This window comes from Stylophora pistillata, chromosome 3 (genome assembly GCF_964205215.1).
Source record: "Stylophora pistillata chromosome 3, jaStyPist1.2, whole genome shotgun sequence".
NCBI classification, from domain to species: Eukaryota; Metazoa; Cnidaria; class Anthozoa; order Scleractinia; family Pocilloporidae; genus Stylophora; species Stylophora pistillata.
Window position 1 is genome coordinate 47,123,408 of NC_142521.1, and position 16,986 is coordinate 47,140,393.

A 16,986-nucleotide genomic window follows, 5' to 3' on the forward strand; every position below is an offset into this window, starting at 1 on the left:
CCAATTTTTAATATTCTTTGTACTTTTTTTTTCTAGATCGGTCTAGATGCCGGTCTTGAAGGGAAAATGTAGACCGCTTTCAATATTGATTTCAGCCAATCAAATTCGTGAATTCGGTAGTTCCCAGTCCTTGTGAGACACAGCCATAATAATAATCGATCATTTGATTAGAGGCTGGTCGTTATTCATCCCCTGGGGGTGGGGGTGAGGGAAGGAGAGCCACAGGATTTTGGCTGTGTCAGTATGACTTAGTCACTTAACTATACTGATTTGCTTCAATTTTTACTGCTTTTTACGTGCAGGATGAGATATTTACACCGAGTAGTTCCTGTTGTAATGCAGTAATCAATGCGTTACCCTTTTTAGGTTGAAGCTATTTTATCTTTCCTTAGTTATCCAACTGACTTAACTGGTTTGCCAAGGAACACACTGATTTGCCAAGCCTCTGCTTGTCTACTGTTTTTTTAACAGCTTTTGTGTCGCTCGTTTTCGTTTCTTTTTGTTGGTTTGTTTCTTTAATAGTCCTAAATCTTGAGCTCAAATATGTTTGTTCTCACGTCGTGTCGGTATATATACGTCCTCGCCTTGGCTGTCTTACTGATCAAGATAAAATTTACCTGATCCCCAGCCCCCTCCCCTTGCTAAAGCTCTCTAATATTCTTAGATAATCTCCTCATCATCGGTAGTTCATTGGCAGTCAATTTTCCAAACTCCCCGCTCTATACTCTGTTGCCAGCGAATGATCCTGTCTCCAATAAATAATTACTGTTACCTGAAAAACCTTGAAAAAACGCTACAACCACACACCCTACTCCACCGCCCACCCTAGGATCTTACAGTCAGTAGGTAGAGAGCTGCGACAGTCAAATCAGTTGAGGCTAAAGAGGTCGATCATCAGAACGATGGGTAAAGTTGAATATTTTATCGTCGAATTCTATGGAGGCAAAACAACGTTTTGCCCGGGCGAGGCATTGAATGGCACTCTACGTATGAAGGTCAACAAAGAGTTAAAACTACGAGGTATTAGACTCGAGTTCCATGGCAGAGCACACATTCATTGGTCTGAAACGACAGGATCTGGCGAGCATAGAAGAACAAGACATTACAGTAACAGCGAAACTTATATCAATACTATGGCGACGTTGTTTGGCAAAGGTAAGTTCGGTATTCAGGCTATTTACGTACTTTGCTGCTACTTAACGTAAGTGGGTATATTTTCAATTTTCGTTTTTAATTTTTTAAGGCTTAAACAATAGTTTTTAAAACCGCTAGCTGTTTCTCAGTGGCTTGTTTTTCGTGATATTTGAGGTGTTTTCGAAATTGTACGTCTAGTGCGCTTATAATTATCATCTATCGTGTATTCTTTTAGTTGTTATATTTTCACATTACTGAGTTGACTGTTTTGTCGATTGTTCTGGGCTATGAAGAAGTTAGTGCTAAAGTTTACATCTTATCGTTCTTTTTGTTGTGTTCCATCTCTGCTAAGTCGCAGTTGTTTGCAATGATTTTTTCCTTTTTCAAGGTGCTAATGAACGTAAATGTATCCCTTTCGATCTGAGCCATAAAGTTGTCTTACTTTCCGCCTCATCACCGATTTGATATGTTTCATGATTTAATACTAAATCATCAAATGCAGATCGATGGTGTATTTGCAGGCAAGGTGATAAAAAAATCACGTTAAAAAGTGATAGAAATCAAAACACAAAAATTAGTTTTTACAGGAATTTCCTTTTTCCAAGATTGCATGTTACTATGTGGCTTGCAAGATCGTAAGAAACTAACTAATCATTTCTGGCTTGCTCAATGTTCTAGGTGTGATGGGCAGGATGTGAGGTCTAGAATGTATTTTATTATTAAAAACTGGATCATTGGATAATGCAATTCAAGACTTTTTATTGGCTTAGCCATTATAGTATATGAGCCAATATACCATAATCTAATATCTGTACATTGTAATATCTGGTTTCTTCTTACAAAATTGAATTGAGAAGATTTGTCTAATATCTCGGAGGTGTTTTTTTAATAAAACAATTATTCCACTTGCGCTTGTTGGATATGAGATGATTATAGCCAACTCGGCACTACGCGCCTCGTAGGCTATCATCTCATATCCAACGCACGCTTGTGGAATAATTGTTAATTATATGGCTGTGTCTCACAAGGACTGGGAACTACCAAATTCACGAATTTGATTGGCTGAAATCAATATTGAAAGTGGTCTAGATTTTCCCATCTAGACTGGTCTAGAAAAAAAGGTACAAAGAATATAAAAAATTGGCATAATAAAGACACAGCCATATAATAAACATCTTATTGACCGAGCTAGGTCTGTCTGTATGGGAGAATCTTGACCTTGGTTGCTGGTACAGACCTCACCGTGTTCGGTCTGTACTGGTGACGTCAGTCAAGATTCTCCCGCCCGGTTAATAAGAACTAAGTATTGGGCAAACCATTAAGTTCTTTCTGTATGAGTTAATTTGCATTCCTTGTATTTTGCTAAGTCATGGCCCAAAAATTACACTGCCAATATCCAACAATTTTTCCAACCAATTATACTTCAACAAACAAAAAAGAAAAAAAAAAAAAACAGGCTAAAGAGTAAAGATTAAAATAAAAAAATTAAAAAAAAAATTCAAAACTCAGATACGACTCAAAAATTGAAAATTAAGAGTATAGGTATACCTCAGATGTCTATGTGATTTTGCAGTTATTGTACCTTCACCGAATCATCAAATACTATTAATTAGCGCCCCCCCCCCCCCCCCTCTGTTAACTTAAACTACTAAGGGAAATGGAAAATGGTTCTAGTTAATGGGAACTCGAGTTTTCAGGGTTGGTGTTTATTTTCACCTATCCTGTTAATAATTAATGAAAGAGTTGTGTTTTTACCATCCCTGCACAATCAAGAATCATTTTTGTGCAATAAGTTTGTTTTACAAGAGCTTTTTGATAAGAACATTTAGTTTGAGAAGCTAAATTAAATGTCAAGCTAGGTCATAAATTGTTATTATATTCCTATCCATGGTCAGTATTGAAATGTGTCAATCACCTACATGAATGTTTTGACACTTTGATATTTATTGTCCTATTGGATGTTTTTCATTTTCAAGTGTAAGCTACCAGAGTAAAACTGAGCCAAGGGAAAGTAAAATTAGTTTGATTTGATGATCTTTGAGTTAACCAAATTCAAGTGAGCTGATAGTAAATTATTGAAAAAATGGGTCAAATCCAGGGAAAAGTGCACTTTTTTGCTAAGGGTGAATCTGAGGTAGCTGAGGTTGATTTAATATACCCTGTAAATGTTTTTCATTGTCACAAAGATTTTATCCTAAGTCTGTGTTTATTTACAGGTCCAAATGAGAGTGGTGAAGACCCAGTGCTGCAGCCAGGGGAATACTGTTATCCCTTTCAGTTTCTTATTCCAAATCAAAATATGCCAACATCAGTTGAAGCAAATCATGGCTATGTCCGATACTGGCTCAAAGGAATTATTGATCGCCCATGGAGATTTGACATCTCGACAAAGGCAGCATTCACCATGATTGAGTTTGTTGACATCAACACCTTACCTCTCCTGGTGAGGCACAACTGTTGTAATGTTAAATGAAACAAAACCTAATATGTTGTTAATACTTTTTGTTGATGTTATCAATGGTTGTTGTTGAATGAGCTAAACGTGTGCTCTGAGGAAGGGCTAATGCTCAAAACTCCAGCTTTGTAACCCTTTAAGGTGGCCAAATTACATTTATACAGTTGATAAATCCAAATTACCATGTTACACCTACTGATGCAACACCACAGTTTGTTTAGAAACTTAAGATTCTCTTTCCAGTACTTTCCAGGGGGTGTCATCTGGTTTCTTGGGTTTCATTCTTGATGGGTCATGTATATAAAAAGTAACACTTCAAGTCTCTCTTCTTGTGTACAAAGTTTCAGGGAATTCTTGAGGTTTTCAGGAAATGAAAGAAAGAGTTCATGGGTGATGTTTATTTCAGGATGGGAATCAGGCCTCAGGCTGGTTCAAAAATTCAAAAATCATGTTCTACTTTCTGTGAAATTCCTGAATCGCATATTAATTCATTTTGGCCTTAATCATGTGTCAGGTTGAAATCCTTTGTCACTCTCACCTATGCATTTTAATTTTTTGCTAGAAGGCATAGATCCAGATAGGAAGCATCAGTTGTCCAGTATAGTTATTAATTATTGATATTTAAGAGTATTTTATGTGGTGTAACATTTTTTACTTTTGTTAGGGATCTTACTCCAGCTTGATTGGGAGGGATCATGTGATAATTATATTGCTTGCAATAATTTAAATCTGGGATCAAGCATCTTGAAATATGCTGTAAGAATATTTATGACACTTTCATTTGGATGTCAGGTGCACTTCTTCTGTAGAGGACAAAAAAGATGGATTAATTAATGTAGGCATAAAAAATTTCATGTCAGAAATTGATTAAAAAAAAGGACTTTCCATAAATATAGGAACTCACAGAGGTTTTGAAAGCCCTGTTCAGGTTGGAAGGATGAATAACACTATTCACCGGAGAAATCTCTATCCCTTGTCCAACATAGTGCATTTTATTAACATGTATCCACTGGAAAGCAGTGTATCTTTTGGATAATGTTATCTGCCCTTTGAACAACTGGGCCCTGATGTTTATCCTTCCTTTTTCTTGGTTAGCAACCCTGCCAGATGGCTGAAAATCGTGATGTGGGATGCTTGTGCTGTAAGTCTGGTCCTCTCAGTATAACACTCTATACTGACAGGGGTGGGTACTGTCCTGGAGAATCTATTGGAGTCTCAGCTGTCATCAATAATAATTCAAATAATGAAGTTCTTGGTCTGGAGTTTCAACTTATTCAAGTCATCGTTTATATTGCCTCATGTGGTAAGCTGAAGCATATAAATAGTATTAAACTTTGTGATGTTGAAGACAGCACTGTCAGTAAACAGTACATACTGTTAGCATTCTATAGATTTTTCTGGTGTTCATAGTTTTCTCAGTTCATCTGTAGTCAAAATTAATTTTTGAAAAAAAAAGTTACATAAAATAGACTTTATATTAGGTAATGATAAAGTAGTATTGTTTGTCTCAGGATGCGGTCACGTATAATGTGAATCAGGATGTTTCAACTGCTTACTGCTAGTTTTCATCATTCACCTGATGAAGACTAGCGGTATGCAGTCTAAACAAATTTGCAGTTCACATCATAAGTGCATGGCCACCTTGTGAGACAAACAATAATACTTTTATACTTGTACTTAACCATGATGAAAAAGCACAACCTTTTTTACAAAAGTAATCATCTCTTTCAATTCCCAGAATTTACACAAATTTAAGTGGAGGACCAAAAGAATTCTGTTCTTTCTGTTCATTATTTCCCTAATTAATGTTACAAAGTATGCACACCAGGTCATCACAATATTTCTTTAATGAGCTAAGGTTTCATTTAGAACTGCCTTGAGATTCATTGATTAGCCTGCAGTTCATGTCAGTGTAAATGTTTGCCTCAGTGAAGTACACCTGTATGCTTGCAGAAGTACATGTACATGTAGGTTATTCTTTAATTAAGCGGGTATTTATAGCCACCATCCAGAGACATATACCTCCTAAAATCTTCTCTTTGATGTGGTTGTAAGCTGGCAGAGTTTATAACCATTAATTTAATGGTGTTTATAGGAAAGCAAAGGCATGGTTCGGAAAAAGTTGCAAGCATGTTTCATGAAGGAGTGAAGCCTGGTGAAGAGTCCCGTGTACCAATGCTGGCATTTCCAATCCCATCCTTACCACCATCCACGTTAAGCTGCCATTGTTTGAGGCTATCATATATCCTAAGTGTAATTTTTCAGTTACATGATTTTGTTATTGCTTAGACTCAATAACGAAGGATTCTGGCATTATGTGTGAAAAAAAAATCAAAATTATGCGGGAGTTTTAGGGAAGATTATGGACAATGACGTCATCGCTTAAAACCTAAAATATAACTAATTTTTCTTAGAAAACTCTGTTATTGTTTCTTTTTATAAAAAAAATGGAATATTACGCATTATTGATAAATGACTCCTTCCAATAAAAGCAATAATATGGCCAAAACAGAAAGCAATTCTTGTAAATGTCCACCATCATGGAAACCGCCAAATGCTGGAACCTGCGCAGAGCTTCATATCAGTTCCAGGCCCTCATCCGATATTTTTATTAACGCCATGTCATTTTTATAAAAACAAAATGGCTTCGTATCCATGAGGTTGTTTTGTTAAATTAAAATGATACTTTGGTATTTTGTACGACTGTAGAAAAAGGATAAATACAATACTCAAGCCAGAAATCAAGATAGGTAACACATATATTGATTTCTTTGACAAATTATGCGGGATTATGCGGAGAATGGCTGATTATGTGGGTCCGCACCAGCACATAATACCAGAATCCCTCAATAACTAATGTTTAAGGGATAGAAGACTTTTTTGTGTGTTTACATACAATAGTAGCATCATCTAAATACAAGGGGGGTTTGGAGAAGTTGAGAAAGTTCTGAAAATTCTTGACTGCATCTTGGGTTTCCATAACTTTCATGAATTCTCCCACCCTCCAAGTGTTTACATGAGGCAATGTATTAACTTGAGAAAAGTATTTGGTACCAGCTCTCTCAAGACATGCCCTCTGCCATATCTTGTGTTCTTTTTAAGATTTTGTATTTTGTATTTTTTTTTTTTTTTTTGACAAATCAGACTGAAATGCTTTCTCTACCAAAAAAGGCAAAAAACATAATTTTGAAAATTTTGACCGGATTTTTGTTAACAGTAACCTTAAGAATTTTTTTTTGGAGGGACACACCAGGATGTGGGAAGAACATTGGCATGGGAAGTCGAACCACTGTCAGTAATGGTCTGCTAACCAAGTAAATCAAATTCCCAACCCCCCGCCCTTACTGGCATTGAATTCGCCAGTTCATCAAGGGTAGCAAAGAGTGCAGTCGTGATCTCATGTCTTGCATCAGTTTCAGAAAAATTGATGCCTCGCAATAAACTGTAATTCATATGTCTTTTAGTATATCTGAGTACTAGTCTGATATCTTTATTTCTTCAACAGCTAAAAGTTAGAGTAAAGGGTGCCTTCAATTCGAATGTGAATATTCCAATCACTGTTGGTTCTGTACCATACAGACCACCCGTGCCTCCTCAGTATCCCCCACCTGCTGCATCTAATTTCGTTGGTCCACCACAACCACTGGCAGGCTTCAGTGGCATGCCAGGTTACCCTGATGCTTCTCAACATGGTGAAGGATCACAGCCTTATCCAAATATAGGTGGGTCATTAATAGCTAAATAACAAATTTGGTAGTTAATTTGTTCAAGAAGTGCATGCTGTAAATGTTTTCTGTAAGATTCAACAACACTCTGGTAGAGTACTTGGTATGGTACCGGAGGACTTGCCACAAATCATGAAATGATGACTTGTATTGGTATGAATTTTCTGATTCATGTTAAACAAAAGCCACAAACTGACAACTGTCATTTGTTGGGTTTATTAAGCACTTGCTAAGGACTCCCAAAATGCTGAGGCGTCTGTTGTCACAATGCCTTTGGTTTTGATGATACTGAATACTCTCACAGCTTCACCAACAATTTACAACAAGTTATCATTTATAGAGCGCTATTTACAATGACAGATCAACAGCGCTTTACAATCAATCCTAACCCGCCCATCCCACCCCAGGGGAGGACATCCATCACACAGTAATCTCGTGCGTGGGAAATTAACGTCTCCTACCCCTAACCCTGTAGGAGACGGGACCTCCATTTATTCGTCCCTATCCGAGAAGACTAGAATATCTAACCATTTCTTGATGTTATAGAAAGGAAGCATATTCTTCTCAATTATTTTAAGTCCTTGAGTGTTGGTCCGGCCGGGGCTCGAACCCTCGACCTCCCGCACAACAGTCCAGCGCTCTATCCATTGAACTAACCGTCTCCCGGTTAGCTTAATGGATAGAATGAACAATACTCAAGAATGAACAATACTCAAGTGAGCCAGGTTACAGCTACAAAATTGCTTGGTGTAATAATAGACGATAAACTCGACTGGCATAGTCGCATCGAAAAATTAACGAAAAAGATCACCTCTGGTATCATAGTCTCCCTCGCAGCCGTTTTTTTGGATGTCACGCAACGCTCCCCCAAAAGAACGGCTGCTGACAACCGAATTACATTCCTTTCTCCAAATTGGCCAATCACAGCTCGGGTTCCATTTTCAGGAACCTTTTCGCGCCAGACTCACCTTTTGAGACTCGTCCAATAAGATATCGTTTTCTATCACGATCCTCATGTGGAAAACACAAGACAAATGGCGGTGCTTGAAAGAGCTTTTCGCAAAGCGTCGTCAAAGTTCAAAATTTTCGAGCTTAATGCTCACAAGAAGCTTGCAATTAAAAAAGTTTTAGTCGAGAAAGAAGATGTTTTTGTTAAGTTGCCTACAGGATCCGGGAAATCGTTAATATATCAAGCACTCCCACTCGTGTTTGACCATGTTACCGATGAAAGTGGTCATATTATTGTTACTGTTGTTGCGTTGTACCAACGTGCAGGAACACTTGATAATTCGGGCCGATTTCCTGTACCGGTGATAAGAAGCCACGAACATAACTAATCGGTGTGAAGGTGTAGTCTGATCGTCCGGGTGAGTGTAGTCCTGAGAAGGACTGTTGTCGGTGGTAGTGACTGACGTTTCGACAACCTGTGCGGAAGTCATCAACTTGACTCCGATGATGACTTCCGCACAGGTTGTCGAAACGTCTGTCACTACCACCGACAACAGTCCTTCTCAGGACTACACTCACCCGGACGATCAGACTACACCTTCACATGTTACCCCCGGGTTCAAGCCATTTACTGCATAACTAAATCGGGTTCGCTCCAGCTAGTAGCGGACTGGCAAATGAAGAAGTACAAGTAGTGTAGGAGACGTTGGCCGACCTAAATTGCAGTGTTCTCGAAGCTTCGCCCGGTTTGTTGACGGCAAGCACGCGCTTTTTTCCTCCTGATCTCCATCTGAAGGTCGAAGCAAGCGTTTAGCCCTTGGCCTAGATTGAAAGGCGTCTTGTGTTTCCTTTTGATTATTGATGTAATTTACTGTTTCTTATATATTCTGACTTTTATAATCTGTAGTAACCTCTTGAAATAGTGCGAATAAAGAGTTTCAGTTCAGTTTTTAGCTGCTTCTACTTTCTCAGTTGCTCGCTGAAACTTTAACAACCGCTCAAACAATCTAGCGTTCGCGTCGTTGGCGTAGCAGTTGACGTCTATGTTAAGCTTAGATTCTATAATTTCAACCAAATTGTGAGAAGTTTTCCCAGAAATATATAGTCTCTCTTTACCAGGGCACAACTATGAACATGTAAAACATTTCGAGCTCTCATCGACAAATTTCTTCAGTGTTTCTCTCGACATGATAGCTAGATCATCTGCCACATCCACATTTTCGCGTGAAACCTTACGTCATTCAGATTTTCTGGTATGTGATTGGTCTGTTCAATAGACCGCGACCAAACCGCAAGGACAATGAGAAAGGAATGTAATTTGGATATATCAACAAAGTTGAAATGGTAAATTAGCCACCGTAATGATTACAAAAGCTGACGTTTCGAGCGTTAGCCCTTCGTCGGAGCGAAGGGATGTAGAAAGGAATGTAGTTCGGTTGTCAGCAGCCGTTCTTTTGGGGGAGCGTTGCGTGACATCCAAAAAAAACGGCTGCGAGGGAGACTACTGGTATCAGGGCCCTAAAGCGAATTAGGCACCTGATCCCAACATCAACCTTACATCTCATTTACCAAGCTTTAGTAAAACCTCACTTTGACTACTGTGACATTGTTTGGGGTAGCTGTGGGAAAACGCTACGAGACAAACTGCAGAAATTGCAGAATAGAGCAGCGCGTGTGTTGACATTCTCTAACTATGATGCTGATGCAACTGAGCTACTCGAGTTTTTAGCGTGGAAAATCTTGCACGCCAGCAGGAAATTCATAAAGCCACCATGATGTTTAGATGTCTGCACGGGCTAGCTCCAGAGTATCTGTATTCAAAGTTTACGTGGCGCGACTCTGCTTATTGAATTGAATTGAATTGAAATTGAATTGAATCTTTATTAAGTCATAAGATAAATAATCACATATCCTATGTTACAACATTAAAAGAAGGTATATATATAAATTACAGAGAAAATCAAGATAAAAATTATAAGACTAGATTATGTTTAAAAATTAAGCGATTAACAAACGTGTTTTTGAACCTATCAGTGTTTATTTTAGGATGGTGACTTGTCTCTTTCCTCAGATTGTACTTGGTTGATTTCTTTTTTGGCATTATAGCTCTTAAAGGGTGTATTGTATTATTAAAAACATTCTTGAAGATACGTGTGTCCTGTTGAACTAACAATTCATAAACATTAATGTGGTCGGATGTATACTTGCGCTTATAACATCGATCTAAGAAACATTGGATTGTTGTTAATTCGGAATTTACAGCGCCAAATACGGACAGCCCGTATAATATATTTGGTAGAACCAGATTTAGAAACAGATGGTCTATTTCGGCCTGATTGTACCCTTCTTTCCTTAAAGATCTTAAAATGAACAGGCACTTGTTTGCTTTGATTAGTTTTTCCCGAATATGTGTTATGAACCTACTGTCTTCCTGAAATGTTACCCCTAAAATAGTAAGCTCTTTTGTCTGTGGTATTCCAGACACCATCGGAAACTCTATTGTACAACCTTTCTTGCGGAAAATGATTTCCTTGCACTTAGATGGATTGCTACACATACCATTACTTCTAGACCACTGGGAAAACTGATTAATCAGTGCGATAGAATTGTCATTATCACCTATCACAGGCGAGATAATGGTTGTATCATCTGCATATTTTACCAGCACGCTCTTATTGTCCAAGTGTATCTCTAAATCACTGAGAAAGACATTGAACAAGTGCGGCCCGCTGACACTTCCTTGGGTGGTACCTTTGTTGACACTTTTCCATTTTCCAATAAACCCATTTCTAATGACTCTCTGCTGCCTGTCTTCCAAAAAGCTTAGATACCAGTTAACTATAAAAGGATTTAGGGGGAGTTGCTTCAATTTGTGTGAGAGGAGATCGTGTTTCACACTATCAAAAGCCTTGCTGAAATCCATAGCGAATAGGCGTACCGCTTTGCACTCTGGGATATCAAGATATTGATTGACAGTATGTTGGATAGTCAGTAGAGCATTGGTACAGCTCCCTCCCTCTATGTATGCAAACTGTGAGATCCCAGAATGTTCATCGAAGGTCTCCCTTGCGTGTGTTCCTAAGACAGCTTTCTCAAAGCACCTTGCGATGACAGGTGTCACATTTATTCCGCGGAAGTCTGATATTCCCTTAGGTATATCAACCTTCGGCAAGGGGTACAGGTCTGACTTTTTCCAAGAGACAGGCCAGGCGTGTGTTCTAAGAGACAGATTCCAAATCCTGGTGATCACTGGAACGAATAGCTCGGCGTGGTCTTTCCATATAGTATACGGGATGCCATCTGGTCCGGTTGCTGTTTTCTTTATACGCATAAGAGAATTCAGGACTTGTCGCTCTGAGATTTCTGGGACTTCCTGATCTTCACTAATCTCCAGAGGTGTTGGCTTTCTGTAGGCGTGGTCAGTACATAGGTCACCAAAGTAGTCATTTAACGCGTTGAGTTCGTAGTGGCCAAGAGATAGAGAAATCACCGGCTTGCGGCGCTGAGATGTTTTATCCACTTTTTTCCACCAATCCCGAGTTCCAATAGAGGCGATAAAGTCCCTTCTGTTTCTGAAAATCACTTCAGAGATCCTTTTATTCATAACTTTAAGACGGTCTTGATTACTGAGTGATATGCGTGATTTGGCTCGTATCATCGATCGAACGAGCGGAGTCATCCAGCCCGGGTCTCTTGAAGACATGCGCACCGTTTTCAGAGGCATGCAGCTATCCAGGTGCCCTAGGATGGTATTTTCGAGCCTACCAACCACTTCATCGACATCAGTTTCCTGTATCATATCATCCCAGTTTTCCTTCGCTAACGCGATATACAGATCATGCTTTCTATGAGCCCTTTGGTCACGCACGTATACTTTACGGCGGATAGGTGGAAGCTTTATACCGGGTGGTAAAATAACTCCCATGTGATCCGTCTTGGAGAGCATGTGAAAGGGATAGCACTTTGAAAAGAGATCCGTGCGGTTCGTGAAACAGTTGTCCAAACAAGAATTCCCTCTGGTGGGGAAATTAACCAGAGCATTCCAACCAGACATTTCTTCGAAGCGTTTGATATCCAGTTTGTTGACATCGCCACCGCACAACACAACTGTTTGTGGATGTTTTTCTAGTATATTATCCACGGTATTTACAAGATGATTCATTAGATCGATCTCTGCATAATTAAATTTTGGAGGATGATAAACTCCACATATTACAAATCGATGTCCCTTGGGAAGTCGCAGAGTTATACAAATTAGATCATAAAGACTAGAGCGGTAAACATCCTCTACTGCAAGATTGTTCCTGATGTATATAGCAATCCCACCCTTATTGCGCATATCTCTGCCATTCCAATTTCTGTCTCTACGAAAGATGGAATAGTTCTCAATATTTACAATCGCATCCGGTTGTGCCGGTTTGAGGTGTGTTTCCGATACGACACAAACATCAATATCTTTAGATCGCAAGTCAGCCTCAAGTCCCACCGCCGCACGCACTCTGTTCTTAGTTTTTGCGAGACTGCAAATATTGATGAACATACACTTGGGAACGGCAAACTCCGAGCAATCGGTAGATGATTTAGTAGGCTCTCGAGGAATAGCTGTAAGATATCTGTTCTTAGCGGGATCTTGGATGCGATAAGGTCTAGCAAACCGCCGGGTTTTAACAACTTCAATGGGTCGACATCTGTCGGAGTGTTGCGATGCAGAGATATTTTTAGTAATTTTCCCCAATCTTCTTAATCCCGGACCTCTGTATTTCAGAATTCCCAGGGATTTAAGGGTATCGAAAACATGAGGCGTAGGTCGGCCCGCCGAACGTCTCAGCGAAAGTAGCCTGTCACGATTGTGAGAGCAATGGATTCTGACTGACCCAATTGCAGGTTGACAAGCAGAGTCCGAGGAGTTGGAGCTCTGTTTTCGTTTACCGTGGTCATTATCCACTTCTTCAGGTCCAGGATGTGGATGGACATCCATATTAACAGTAATGTCGAGCACAACAAACTTCTCAGGGGCGGCCAGGAAGACCATGCCTCGACTGTCCCATTTCACCATAGCCCTTCTTACCCGGAGATTTCGAGACCGGGATACTCTCAGCTCAAATCTAGCCATCCAACTAATGCATCTTGATGTTAAAGATTGATTTCGATAAGCTCTTTCGACTGTTATCATAGTTATGAAGGTAAAAATATAGAAAACTGCAAGAGCTCTAAAGAGCGTGGCAGCCATATTGGCATGCATATATTAATGACATAATATATTAATTAATATATTATGACCTCAGGGACTCTGGAAATAAGCTTAATGTCCCATTACCGCGCACTAATTATACAGATAAAGCTTTAGCTACAATGGCACCACATTAGGGAACAGTCTACCATGCGATATAAGGAACACAGAGTCTCTGGGGGTATTTAAACGTAAGATCAATGACATTCTTCAAGTCTAACACACGGCATTCACGGAAAACCGCTTTTGGTGTTATAGTAGAGTCGAACCTCAATTATCCGGACTCGTCGGGACCTCGGTAAATGGTCCAGATAATCGAGGGTCCGGATAATCGAGAGTCCGGATAATCGAGAGTCCGGATAGTCGAGAGTCCGGATAATCGAAAATATGAATATTAATGAGATAGAAATGTAAGCAAAAGGTATACAGTAAAGAAAACATCATTTTAATTGTGATATCTACACAGCCTGTATGTAATTACAAATGACGCATCGGAATATTTCTTTCTCTCGTCTCACTTGTGAATTTTGAAAAGCGCACAGGATAGTACGCTGTTTGAACAGTCTTTTGAAAGGATTATTGGACTTTTGCGACTTTGAGTTTTCAATTATTAATTAAGTATTCAATTATTAATTAATATTAATGAAAAAATTGGGACCAGAGAAAAATGGTCCGGATAATCGAGGTCCGGATAATCGATGTTCGACTGTATGCAGTTTGAATTTTAAATATCTCAGCGTAGGTGATATGTATTATTATGGGCTGATGAACTGATCACATAATCAGCTGTGGTAAAAATTGGTTACCTCTCTTAGAAACCATGTAGAATGCCGTGTGAGGGAGGGGAAGTCATTTGGGTGGAGTCCCTTCTATTAATTAAAAAAAAAAACCCGAAACACAGTCTGCCATGCGCTTTTCTTACGTGCTTTCTTTATCTACCATCCGATCACGTGACACCTGAGCGTGACGTCATAACGTGTTGACAAGAGGACACTCTATTCTTGTTCCCAGTGTCCTCTCTCTCCTCCGATGAAGAGAGAGGGTCTTAGGATGGAACGAGATTGAGGTCACTCAGGAATTAGACCATAACTAACTACTGATATGAGCTGGCAATTTGGGAGTCGCTTATTTCACGTAACGGTTTTCTTCGTTTTGTCTCTCTTGTAGCTCCACCGTCTTACGCAGAATCTGTTAGAGGAGGAACGTCGATAAATGACGATGGTGATTCTGGCAAGGCCCTGGGTAACAACACGTTCACGCCGATGTACCCGTTTGTCAATAACTATCAATTTCCTACTGCTCCGCCGGCTCCATTTCCCCAAGATCCTGCCACTAAATCGACATTTTAGGACATCGTGAATTGTTTTGTTTGTTTGTTTGTTTTTTTTGCAGGAAAACTGCGATTGTAGAGGTGCCCTTTAAATACAATAGGTTTCCCGAGGTATTTGGGGTAAACAGTATTTTAAATCAATCAGATGAAGAAAATTCATGTCTTTTGTGGAAACTACATGTTTCCTAGTAAGTTACCTCATAATAGTAATAATAATAATAATAATGATAATAATTAACCAATTTAGATATTTATATAGTGCATATTTACTTGTGCTGATCAAAAGCGCATTACATGTTGTTGTTAAGGTTGAGATCGGACGTCAGCGTTTTATCAGGCGCTTCCGGCAGCCGCTTCAGTCCATGTAACGATCTCACCTACCCACCCATCCCACTCCAGGGGGGGACATCCATCACACAGTAATCTCGTGCGTGGGAAATTAACTTCTCCTACCCCTAACCCTGCAGGAGACGGGACCTACGGCTTTACGTCTTTATCCGAGAAGATAATAAGCAAAAGAAACAGAATTTAGCGATGTAGGTTTAAATGCCCATTTCATATCTTTTCTCGTAACATTTTCGGGTGTTTTAAATACCACATTGCTTTCACGGGCCTAAAATGCAGTTTGTTAAGCGTATTTCGTATCGATCTATTTCGTTCTTAGTAATTATTTTTAGTTGAGGGTAAGTGTTATTATATGAGAACTAACACCTGCTTTGCGGGAATACGTAAGAAAGAATAAAATGTGTGTGTCACATTTAAAAACTTCGTTTCAAGAAGAAGAACGAAATCTGTGTCTCAGTGGTCATGCATCGGAGTGCGGAATCCGAAGGTCTGGAGTTTGATTGCTAATGTGGATTCAGAGTTTTTCTTTGTTACAAGTCGATGAAAAATAGCTTTAGCGATAACGGTGCGGTTACCTGGAATAGCTTGTCCCCTGAATTGCGGCAACCAAAATCACTTCAATCTTTACGAAATGGTTGTCGCGATTTCTTCGTCTGAATCGACAAAACGCACACGGCATCTATGTAAAGCAGAATTTCTTTATTTTTTCTATTTCACTTTTAAATTTTAGATCATGTTTATTTAGTTTAAAGTAGATTGTAATTGTAATAATAGATTGTAATGATATTATTATATCTGATAGATTTACCGTGTCTAAATAAAAATAAAGTTCAAGTTCAAGTTTTTTCTCGAGTAGCTGACTTATTGTTTTTCTTTACGAATTTCTCTTTACAGGCCTGTCATATGATACATCATACGCAACGATCAATTTTCGTGCGCGGAGCATTCAGTTCATTGTTTTCTTTACAATGTGTCGGCCACATGGTATATGCCACCGGAAATGTTGGTATTATAGTGCGCATTCCAAGGATACAACCCCTACCCCCCCCCCCCAAAAAAAAATTGATATTCCTAGACTGCACGAAAATAAGGTAAGTCCTTTTTTGATCATCCTAAAACAATGTGCATGCATGACCGCTTGTCTGCTACACAAGGTACAAAACTTGGGAGCTTCGGAAAGTAGAACTTAACTGATCAAGTACCCTTAACATCTCCTTACCGTTATGAGAATCTATTACTGTATTTGCTTTTCTTAAATCGTTTAGTCTTGACTTGAGGTCGGAGCTACAGCAATCAAACTTTTGTCACGTAGATCGTGTTGGACTAGCTCCATGCCCCTGTGTCTCTGGCTTCTGATAGACCTGGCCTGTATGTACAGGTAAATGGCATGTTCACCACCCAATCAAAGCTAGATTTTATGTGATCGACGCTGGTTAGTTGCAAATGGAATTTCTGGCGCTTGAGTGCCAACGAATAAGCCGGAAATTAAATATTTCTGCGGCAAAGTTAAAGCTTGTGATTGTACGTGGGCAATCATTCTAGGCCGACACCATCTCAGTTATTGCTAAGTTTATTTATTTATTAATTTTTGTAAGTATGCATAGAGCCTAGTAGTTAGGTTACGTGAGCTTGGGCCTGGTTCCTACCCAGATTTCCTGTCTCTTTTTTTCCCTACGGGGTTTTTTACGGCAGGTTTTTTCTAGCCGCCGTTCTAACCACGATGTTTTTCACGGTGGTTGCTAAGCTCTCAGTATGTCTTTTTGTCGTGTGCTGTGATGACGATTATGGAGAATGCAACGGTTTTCTATATGTGTTTCTT

At 39.3% G+C, this 16,986-nt stretch overlaps 2 protein-coding genes across 2 annotated transcripts; one reads left to right on the top strand and one right to left on the bottom strand.

The window, feature by feature from the left end:
* Window positions 1–786: 786 nt before the first annotated feature.
* LOC111343957 (arrestin domain-containing protein 3) lies at window positions 787–16,019 on the top strand. The gene is made up of 6 exons (XM_088751741.1): window positions 787–1,155; window positions 3,351–3,577; window positions 4,685–4,892; window positions 5,685–5,842; window positions 7,095–7,311; window positions 14,660–16,019. The coding sequence occupies exons 1-6, from the start codon at window positions 903–905 to the stop codon at window positions 14,839–14,841; spliced, it is 1,245 nt and encodes a 414-aa protein (XP_088607867.1). The 5' UTR covers window positions 787–902; the 3' UTR covers window positions 14,842–16,019.
* Window positions 10,135–13,532, bottom strand: LOC148736485 (uncharacterized). The gene has a single exon (XM_088751735.1). It carries the CDS (start codon window positions 13,502–13,504, stop codon window positions 10,235–10,237), a length of 3,270 nt encoding a protein of 1,089 aa, XP_088607861.1. The 5' UTR covers window positions 13,505–13,532; the 3' UTR covers window positions 10,135–10,234.
* Window positions 16,020–16,986: the final 967 nt, after the last annotated feature.

What these genes read in the sequence shown, in the direction of transcription:
- LOC148736485 (XM_088751735.1), bottom strand. Translation starts at nt 13,504, where the DNA reads ATGCATGCCAATATGGCTGCCACGCTCTTTAGAGCTCTTGCAGTTTTC.
- LOC111343957 (XM_088751741.1), top strand. Translation starts at nt 903, where the DNA reads ATGGGTAAAGTTGAATATTTTATCGTCGAATTCTATGGAGGCAAAACA. An exon ending in TCAACACCTTACCTCTCCTG is followed by an intron (nt 3,578 to 4,684) that starts GTGAGGCACAAC and finishes TTTCTTGGTTAG; the next exon opens with CAACCCTGCCAGATGGCTGA. An exon ending in ACAGCCTTATCCAAATATAG is followed by an intron (nt 7,312 to 14,659) that starts GTGGGTCATTAA and finishes TCTCTCTTGTAG; the next exon opens with CTCCACCGTCTTACGCAGAA.